The sequence below is a fragment of the Otolemur garnettii genome, unplaced genomic scaffold (assembly GCF_000181295.1).
Source record: "Otolemur garnettii isolate 467f Iridium unplaced genomic scaffold, OtoGar3 scaffold00017, whole genome shotgun sequence".
In the NCBI taxonomy this organism is placed as follows: Eukaryota; Metazoa; Chordata; class Mammalia; order Primates; family Galagidae; genus Otolemur; species Otolemur garnettii.
Window position 1 is genome coordinate 24,695,222 of NW_003852412.1, and position 10,788 is coordinate 24,706,009.

Here is a 10,788-nt window from a genome sequence, read left to right on the forward strand (position 1 = left end):
CTGAAAAAAGAACAATTCTAAATGTGATCCCAAAAGTACTTCTAAGGTTATCAATTACTGTAAAATCCAGAGATTCTTTTAAGAAAAACATTTACTATTTTTAAAATTTAGAAAAATTAGACTGTTCTTCTAAGATTAGAATTAATGAATAAGAGGTAACTTTTAAGCTTATGTCCTTATAAAAGACCAGTAGCACACAATCACACAGTGAGAGGGAAGTGGCATCTGAAAATGAAATTACTTTACCTGGTTAAGTTGGTTCATACTTACAACTGAATTTATATCTAACTTACAAGTTTTGTAAGAAGCATGCATAATAGTAAATTATTTGAGAGTGAATTTTGCTGTCCCCCTAGCTAGAGTGCAAGGGTGTCGTCATAACTCACTGCAACCTCCAATTCCTAGGGGTCAAGCCATCCGGCTTCAGCTTTCCGAGTTTTTCCTCTTTCAATAGGAAGAGGGTTTCACTCTTGCTCAGGTTGGGCATTTTATAATAGTAAATAAGAGTAAATTACTAACCAAAAGAATTAGTATTAAAAATTCCTTTAAGTCTTCATTAATTTTCCTTGACACAGACCTAGAAACAATTCTTACCCAGAATGGCTTAGAGTTTAACTGCAGTGTTAAAATTGTTTATGTGTATGTTGAGTTACTAACATTATCAAGATTCAAATAAGTCTCCCAACAATTATACAAAAAAGAAAAAAAAAACACTTTATTTTCCACAAGAGCAATAGGAAAAATTAAATCATTTCCCACATATTGTTTTCTTAAAACAGAGCCTACAGGACATATTCAGCACCAAATAAAAAACGAAAAAAAAAAAGGTACAAACAGGCATAGAATATAATCTATAAAGCAAACATTTAATATTGCACTTTGTTTTGCTAACATTTTGGAATTTACTTTTCCTAATTGAAAAATCAGGAATCTATCTTGAATACTGGAATACAACCGTGAGCCTCACATCTCATTTCAGGAATTGACCAATATTTAAGAAGTATAATGCCTCTAAATAAGAGAGTAAATACTTTAATGGGGAAAATAAAACTTTATTTGATAAAGTTTTATAATTTTAAAATTTTATCACATTTCGTGACCCAGTGCCAATTATAAAGATATTGGTCATTCTTGTTTCACGTTATTTGTGAGAATATATGATGATAAGTATTCCAATGCTATGCATGTCAACAATTGTTCCCTAGTCAGTTAGACATAAGAAGAGACAAAAGAAAATGGATTTTCTGACACCCCCCCCCAAACAAACAAACAAAAAACCACCAAATGCCCTTTATGCCAAATATTCCATTAGCTTCTTGAGGGGGACATCCACAAAATGACTTAACAACAATAAAAAAATATTTCACCCCCATTTCCTTAGTATCTAGTATTAGGTTTGCTACGGGTGCCCAAACCCTTTCACTGAATCACTGAAAACGTGATTCATTTTTACAATGGGCTTTCTTCACCCTGTCAGCATTTTTCAAACATGAATTGTCTTCCATGTTTTCTTAAAGGCCACTTATGGAAAAGCCTGTTTGTTCCGTAGAAACTTTTAAGACAGTGTGTAACAGGTCAAGCACCGAGCCAGGGTCACTGTTATTTTCAGCCACTTTATTAAACTGTGGGGTTAAATGGCAGGATTGATGTAACTCCCATTTCACACGTATGCTGCAACATCAGAGATGCTGATTTTCATTAAAAACATCAGCTGAATTCCTTCTAAAACAAAAAAAAAATTCAGTACGCTTGGTACTTTGGAAAATACCGAAATGTTATTATGAATGCTGGTATATTTGTTATGAGCCAAGTATAAATTATCTTTAACATAAACTATAATTTACTGATGTGATCATTCTTCCTATCTTATCTGAACTAAAAGTGAAGGATTTCTCATGTTTAGCAAGTTGTTTTTCAGATAAGGAAAAAAGTATTTTCATTAAAAAAAAAAACCCACTGAATACAGAACAATGATCACAGCAAACTTTCTAGTATTTGCAATTTTGAAGTTATACACTTTTGGAATAAACTTGAGTTTTTCATGCTACGTCAAGCTTGTGCAAGATAGCAGGTGTATAAATTGAGCTTTCTAGTCATAACCTCATCATGTGTATTCCTGCTCATTAAAATACTTTGCACCAGCAAAACTGATTTCCAACATATGTATTTAGGAGGTAATTAAGTAACTCTGTATAAAAATAAATGCACTTTGCCCTCCTTTCCCCAGTGACTGGAAAAATTCTATACTCTTAAAATAATAATAAAAAAAATAATTTTAAGAGCAGCAGCCCTTAACCCTCGCTGGTGCCTGCGGTGCTGCCTTTCTCTGCTCCATCTCAGTTCTTCCAGCTTCTTCTTGTATGTGATGATAAAAAGGGAATGTGGGTGGGTTATCACTTTTGTGTATGTCCCATGTCCAAATTTCCCTCTCCAAAAAGCCAACCAAATAAACAAACAAATAACAACAACAAAAAACAGTGCAACAAAACACAAATAGCATTCCAACAGTTTGGCAAGTGATGCGTTCACCTGAGATTAAGTGATTTTAGGCAGTCAGTAACAAAATGCTGCTTTGCTGTAATAGTAGAAAGGCAACAAATTCTGAAAAGAAACCAAGAAGGTATACAATCTTGACAAAGTCTCTTATTAGCTTCCTCCTCTTATCTCTTTTTTTCCCACATTATCTGTTGCGTATCTACTACAGTAGGCTGCAAAACATACAGCAAAAAGGATTGGCTTGAAGGCATTTGATGTTTGTAAATAAATCCACAATAGGATCCAAGCTCAAGAGGTGATACATGGTCAGCCTAGTAGGACAATTCTGAGCATGTGCATACGCAGGTAAAGTCCAGGCTATATTAAATTAAAAAAAATGTCAGTGCGTTTTTTTCATGTTTAAGTTTTTCAAAGCTTTCTTTTGTTCCTTGTTGTGCTGACTGCAAACAAGTTTTAAAAGAGTATCAAGAGTCTGGCATAAATGGAAAAAAAAAAGCTGTAGTGACATTGAACCGCACAATGTAAGCATTGAGCATGTGCAAAATTTTCAAATCAAAAGAAGGAAATCATCCCTCTTTACAACGTGGTGTCTTGACACGTACAACCATAGGCTAAGTAGACTGCTCTTAGTATGTGCCAGTTTTAAAGGAGAAAAGCTTAGATCTTCAAGCATGTTGGAGCAGTCCCAGAATGTTGCTGTAGGCTTCTAAAGCATGATCACTGGTTATTTCACGTATTTGCCATTTTTCTGGGCAAAAACAATTCCACTTCCTCTGAAAACGTGTCTTCAACATACTTCTCTGTCCTCAGCCGGAAGAGATACAGTTCGGAACCCACATGAACTTGACTCAACCAAGTGTTCCTTCAACGAGAGGGGCAGGATGGTCTATCATCTGATGACTGATCAGGATTTGGATCAATCTAGAAGAAAAAATTTACAAAGTTTTATTTGATGAGGTCCTAGAATGCAGCAAATGACTATGATTTTGCATACTATTCAAAAAATATAACTAGAGCATATACAGCTTGTTAGCAAAATTATATCCAATTATTCCCTTTTCCTATCTAAAATGCTATTGGGGAGGAAAAGGTGTTGGTATTATTTATAAAGTAACTGATACTCAATTATTTGATTTGTAAGATTTATAAACATATGTCCGAATAGTCCCCTATTTCACAAAAGTTAACAGTGGAGATTTTCCTCGGCATTTAGTAGCACTGCAGATTCCCATGCACCCTGGAGAGCACCTTCACAGCAGTGATCTCATTCTGCAAAGCATCTCTTTCATTTCATCCCTCTACAAAAAAGCCAACTCATCTCTTCCCTTGGCTTTGAGGAGAATGAAACTGTGTAAATAATGTTCCTGCTATTTGTGTGAGGTAGTAACTTATGGGTATAAAACCCCAGAGAGGCCTTAAAATGCGGTGTGTTATCAGGAAATGGCAATGCTGAGCCCCAAAACACTCAAGACTTTGCACCACCTTCTTTATCTCTGGAGTGACTTTCATGCACATACACATTTAAGGAAAGTTGCTTCTCAGGTACAAAGAGAATAGGCACAGAAAGACAACTCTGGGTTTAACACATTTCTTTTACTGAAAGATCTTTTGGACAAGACCTACGCACTGACATTTAAATGTGGATCAGAACAAATTGCCTCAGAAGCTTGAGGGCAAAACAAATTTTTGAAGGAAAAAAGCCAAATAGTTTTTAGTTAAATCACACCTTGAACCTATTTTAGGGTTTTAAAAGTTTTAAGTTATTTTAATTATCTTCAGTTCATTTTGAAATAAGAGAGAATTTCATGACAAATTTCTTAAAAGGGAATTATACTTTGATTGCTACTCTTTCAGCCTTCTTCCATAGCCCAGAAGCAGCCTAAAATCAACCTGGAAGTGACTGACTTAAGTGGCAGAACATTTTTAGCATCTAATAGAAATTTCCATGAATTGGAAAATGGGATAGGAAATATTATGTCAATCACGAATTTGCAAGAAGAGATTCTAAATATCCTAAAATCAATGAAGTGGAACTCACACTATCACATCCAGATGAAAGTTGCCTCTCCCAGTTATTGTATGTTAAGGAAAAAAAAATGCAATTTGGTGAAGAATAAAATAACCCCCCCATGTCTAATTTGGCAGTAATATTTCACTGTAAGACAGCTGTGTAAACTAGAGTAACCAAAAGGAAAAGCCAATTATAGTAATTTTCAAAATTATTTTGGTATCAAAGCCAACTTCAAAACCCCTCAAAAATGTATATTATGGGCTCAAGTCGCTCTAAAATATCCTAAAATGCTGGCTCCCTCTCCACAGCTTCTTATTTTACATATGGTGTTCTTCCTGGCTGTAACAGTCACTTTTCCAAGAAGCCCCACCTGACTCCCAAGACATAATAAGCCATTCCTCAAATGAGGTATGCACAGCTATCATAGCTGTGTAATATTTTGCTTCTTAGTTTGTTTTTCTCATGAGTCTGTGAAGTTCCCCTATGTAATTGCCATAGTTTAGTCCCAGTAAGTGCTCAGCTATTATCAATATGGGATAAATAAAAATGTTCTTAACAATGCAGGAATATTATTTAAGACATTACTGCAAAATGCTACTCTCTCATAACTGAGAATGTAAAAATATACAAGAATCGGAAAAGAATCCTAAGTAAAATAAATTCTAGCTAATCAGTACTTGCAAAATAAATGTTAATCCTTTTTGTTTGGAGACTGAGTCTCCCTCTATTGCCCAGATTAGAGTGCAGTGGCTCACTGCAGCCTCCAACACCTGGCTTCGAGTGATTCTCCCACTGGGATCACAGGTATGAGCCACTGCAGTTCTTCCTATTGATGTCTGAATATATAAAATTCTTCCTTCAAAATATGTAAATAATTCAACATGAAGTGTTAGATCACTATCTTAATTCCCCGATGAAATAAGTGAGCAGTCCTACTTGTTTCAAACTCAGTAAATATTGACAACCATAATCTTAACTTTTAATCTACTGTTGTATATTATTTGTTCTTCTGTTATTATTGTGATAATCAAGATATGTAAGTCTGTAATGCTGTTTCCCAAGAAAGCCAGCCCATTTCATACTTGAGGAGCTGATGCTTACCTCTGAATAAAGAGGTGGAGGCAAGAACCGAAACTCCTGGATATATGCAAACAGTGGTCCTTGAAGAGCTCTCTCAAAGTCATCGCAAGCATTCACGGGTGCAAGATTGTTCCGCCTTTGTTCCTCTGTTACTACTTCTGCATAGCTTGGTGGTGCTGAAGGAAAAAGATACACGCAATTCGAACAGCATGTTCTTATGCATGTCAAAATACACAGAATAGTAGGTATTAAAAAGGAATGTCAAAGTAAAATAATAATCATTTGGTGATTAAAACTAAGATGACACACAATCAAAATTTAACACTAAGGACACATCTACTTTCTTTATGGAAAGATACAAGTTTATCTTTATCTTTCCATAAAGAAAACATCATAAAAAAATGTCTCCATAAAACATATAAAACAAAATAATACGCTTTTTTTTTTTTTTGAGACACGGTCTCACTTTGTGGCCCTTAGTAGAGTGCTATGGTGTCATAGCTCCCAGCAACCTCAGACTCTTAAGCTCAAGCAATTCTTTTGCCTCAGCCTCCCAAGTAGCTGGGACTACAGGTGCCCCCCACAACGCCCTGCTATTTTTAGAGATGGGGGTCTCACTCTAGCTCAGGCTGGTCTTGAACTTGTGAGCTCAGGCAATGCACCAGCCTCAGCCTCCCACTGTGTTAGGATTACAGGTGTGAGCCACCACACCCAGCCTAATATTCTTAATAATAAGAGATTAAGCTTAGATATTATCAAATTACCTTCAGGTCTTTCAGGAAGGGATAAACCAAGCCAATTCATATTCATGCTACACTGACTGCTTACACTTGAGGTTCTGCTACCAAACGGATGTAAAGGAATGGTACCGATGACAAGTGGCAAATTAAGAAATAAATCCATAGCTCCAGGAATATCCACATACACCTAAACATTAAAAAGAAATAGTAAGTTTAAAATGCTAAGTATGATTTCCTTTTAAAAAACCAATACCCCAATTTTAATGTTATGTGAGGCCCCTATTTACTTTTTTACTTATATACACGGAAATTTCTCTCTTATGTACAATACTGCATAGTACCTTTGCATATAAGGTATTGCTATAGCTCAACTGTAGTATATATATGTTTATGTATATTTATATTTGTCATTATATAGGGAATATAAGAACGAAATCCTAGATATAAGACAAAAGAAATGTTCTCAAAACTCTAAGACTTAAAAAAAAAAATCTCTTAAATTGACACATACCATTAGTGAATATTCCACACGGATTATACTACAGTCGAGGATAGAGGGAGAAACTGGTGGAATTTTCAGCAACTTGCCATTCCACGTCTCTGTCTTTCCAGATGATAAGGATTCCCCACGCAAGTTAGCCACGAGCTGTTTTACTTCCTTCATTTTTCCTTTGGCATAGAAGGCCTGTGTTTGGTAAATGGCTGCCTTTGGCACTACCATTCGGGAAGAGCAGTTCTCAATCTCAGCAAATATCTGAATTGATTCACCTGGAGGAAAAACACGTAGATTTATGTATCTACTGTTTAAACAACAAAAACAAATGTAGAGGCTTAAAGCTAAAGTTCGAAAGTTCAACTAACTACATGGATAAAATGCTGTCCTAGTTTTATAGCGGCTACTTAAAAAGAAGATTATGCTCCAATTTGTGACAAGAAACTGGGTAAGTACCATTTATTACTAAACCAAAGATTACTATATGAGGTTTATATTTAGCAGTGATATTATATATTTATACATAAAGCTACATGAAGAAAACTTCTATTTTGTGGGACTCCACCTCCTACGTACCTGGGGTATAGCCCTTCCTTTCAATTTTGGCACTTAAGGATATTGGGCCTGAGGTACAGAACCAGCAACAGAGTGTCTTTTCTTTTGTGCCTGCTTGGGGTGACTGTAAAAAAAAATTTAGAGAAAAAGATCAATGTATGAATTAGTATAATAGCAGAATATTTCAAAATACAACCCTAAATTCTTAGAGAATTTACATTAAAAGTAGTTTTACTTTTTTTCTATACCTAAATACACTTAAAGAAAATGGTTTCTGAATTATACCATTACTTTCATCTTTATATATATTTCCATACAATTAAGAGCTTAATATCCTATAAACATTTTTTTTTAGCCCACACTATTTACAAATACAGTAATTAAATACAAATCAAACAAAAAAACCCTTTCCACATTCCATTTTAACTGCCTTAAAAAAAAGCAGCACGGAAAGCAACTTGGTTATATAATCCCAAACGTGAACATACTGGAGAATGTAAAAATCAGTACACAAAAAAGAAAACTGCCCAGTTTTAAGGTTAATAATTATTTGCTTTAAAGATGTTATCTTTTGTTTAAATCAAAAGATAACAAATTTGGAAGTCAAATTTGAATTCCTCCCAAATAAAAGATTACGATTAAAAAAAGATTTCTTTTTTAAAAAAAGAATTAAGTTTTTTCATGAAACTAATGATTCCCCACTGTGTGACAACTATCCCTATATTGGAACAATGAAATGCAATACAAATCTTAGATTATGATATTTTCATGTTAAGCGATAGTATCTTATAATAGAGTCATCCAGGGACCAGATCTTTCTTTTGTTATTGCTGTCATATTCTCAGTAAGATATTTCATACTATATACTAGTCTTACTTTTAAATTTACTTAAAGTCACTGAAATATCAAAAGTAGGAGAATATTCTTCATTTATTTGTGTGGTCTTGATTATATTTAAAAAATACATATGAAATGTTAAAATAAAACCGTATTTTTAAATTATGAAGAGTACACAGTTCAGGTGATTACTCTTTAGTCTTTATATGACAAAAACGAAGAATGAAACATTTCATCAGTTCTTACCAGTAATGAAGGAGTGTTGATATCTATATGCTCAAAGACTGTAAATTCCTTCTTTAGTTTTACTGGTAGAAGCCAAGGCCTGTGCAATTCGGCTTTCACCCAATAGCGCACACTGCCATGTCGGCCTTCAAATGAGGTAGCAAGTGGTCTGCGTAGAATATAAAGATCAATATATTAATCCTCTACCCCTTTCTAAGAATTATATAGTAGGTCGGAATATTTTGACATATTTTGCTCTTTATGTACCAGTGAGGCATCAAACACTAAATTTAAAAAAATTTCCAAAGGGATAAGTCGTGGGGGAAAAAACCCTTCTTTACCAAAAACACACAATAGTTAAATGTAAGAATTTTATTTCAAGAAGCCAGAAGAATATAATCCCTTTAAACTGAGAAGCAGCTACTTTTAATGCTCGTGGCAAAATTATGAAAGTTTAATGAATAATTTTTGGAAAGGTCATGAATTTAATTTAAAAATAAAGTTAAGAATGATTTCATTATTTCTATTGAGAAATTCTAGATACTGGTTAAACATTCAGACTAAATTCCCTACAGTGTTCTATTTCTCATTAGTTAGGAATTACTATCTCTTTTTATAGCAACTAATTAAGGTCTAGAAAGGCTCACACTAGCCATTACAGAAATTTCCCATTTTATAAAGTCTACTGAAATTCTGGAAAACTGCTTTTATACTTCCCAGTTTACTCACGGTCTAACTCTGTTCTGGCTGTTTCCTAATTTTCTAGGCTTAAAAAGAAAGAAATACTCTTCTTGATCTGTGTTAAGAGAATCAGAACCGTTTTTGAAGTCCTGTCAGATACTACTTTTGGATTTTACTTGTCCAAACTCTTCTAGAGAATTTAATCTTTTCTCTAACTTCATTAGAAAAATATTCATTGTTCAGTTACTTATAGAGTGCTAGCTGACAGTAATATAAGCACCATTTTTTAATAAATATTTTTTGCATTTTAGACTTCCACATTAACTTGTTTAGCACAAAGAAATGAAACCTTAAGTTTTACACTTGTCTTCTAGAATTTGTTATATGACTTTGGTTTACAGATAGAACTTTAAAAAAATATTAAAAGACCTCTGAAAATACTCAGGCCCAATATTAGCTTTATTCTCTCCACAGACTTTATTATTTTTCTAGAAAGTACTTGGGCAGTATATTTAAAATGAAGTTCTCAATTCATATGGTAAACAGAATATTCTAAAAAATACTATTCATGACCTCAACATACATATAACATCTCAAATACTATAGTCAACAGAGCCAAGTATAGAACTGTGTACATTTGGCTTGATAAATTCTTACATAATCCAAGTATATTCTCCAGATCAATCAGCAAAAGTGCCATTTAATATCTGTTAAGAGGTATTATTTAAAAAAGAAGTTTGTATAATTTCTCCCAACAATCTCTTACCTTAAAAACATACCATTTTTCTTTCTTCCTTTTACATTAGCTTTCAAACTTCATACTAAGTTTTTTCTGGTGGATTTTCCTTTTAAGTCCAGGTAATTAGTATATCTAATTGATATACTTGACCTTTGCACAAAGCTACTAAATTCTTATTAGAAGAAGAACATCATTTTTAAAGTACGCATATTCCTAATTATTTTTACATTTTCAACTTACCACGATTGGCTAGTATTAGCAGAAAAAGAAGAACTCTTTTCTGATAATAGCAACTGAGAGTAAACTAAGTGCTTACTGTTCAACTCACACTCTCTGATTCATTCATGATAAATGAAACACTGTTTATTGTAAGAACCTCATCAACCTCAGGACAGAATACTATGACAATTGAGCCTGCTTTCTATAATTTTGCCACAGAGATTAAAAAATAGCTTCTTATGTTTAATACATTGTTCTCCTCTAGCAAATTTCAGCAATGAAAGGGTTTTTTTAAAAACGCAAAAATATTTAGAATGTTTAATGTCAGAAGATGGCTTTGATCACGGGTTATCTATGAAAATGTCTATTACTTATCAAACTCACGTCTGTGGAAGCTCGAAGCTGAATGCATATTCATGCCTTCCTGAATGAATAGTGTTGAAGCCTTCTTCAGAATTATCATCATCTAAAACAAACAGAAAAAGAAAACAAAAACCTTGTTATTAAACATTTACCACTCCCCACGGTGGAATAACTTAAAAGATGTCTGTATAACAACTAAGGCCACAAGCTTTGGAGTTTATGAGATCTGAGTTCTAATTTTAACTTCATTTTCTTTGCATAAATAAAAATCTTGAGTCTTCTGCTGCCTTCTCTGTAAAATGGGGACAATGAATATTTTCAAACCATAGGTCTTTTTTTTTTTTTTTTT

General features: G+C 33.7%; 1 protein-coding gene across 2 annotated transcripts in view; it reads right to left on the reverse strand.

Moving 5' to 3' along the window:
- Positions 1 to 688: 688 nt before the first annotated feature.
- ARRDC3 (arrestin domain containing 3) overlaps positions 689 to 10,788 on the reverse strand; it is a 14,406-nt gene continuing 4,306 nt past the window's right edge. Inside the window, exons 2-8 of one of the 2 annotated variants that reach the window (XM_003785976.3) lie at positions 10,461 to 10,542; positions 8,459 to 8,606; positions 7,397 to 7,499; positions 6,839 to 7,095; positions 6,352 to 6,514; positions 5,609 to 5,763; positions 689 to 3,417 (exon numbers count right to left, since the gene is read on the reverse strand). In XM_003785976.3, coding sequence (XP_003786024.1) covers positions 3,361 to 3,417; positions 5,609 to 5,763; positions 6,352 to 6,514; positions 6,839 to 7,095; positions 7,397 to 7,499; positions 8,459 to 8,606; positions 10,461 to 10,542 — 965 coding nt within the window. In that variant the 3' untranslated portion in view covers positions 689 to 3,360. Of the gene's footprint in view, positions 3,418 to 5,231; positions 5,764 to 6,351; positions 6,515 to 6,838; positions 7,096 to 7,396; positions 7,500 to 8,458; positions 8,607 to 10,460; positions 10,543 to 10,788 lie in introns of those variants that run through there. The other variant, XM_023510900.1, reaches the window with a different exon arrangement.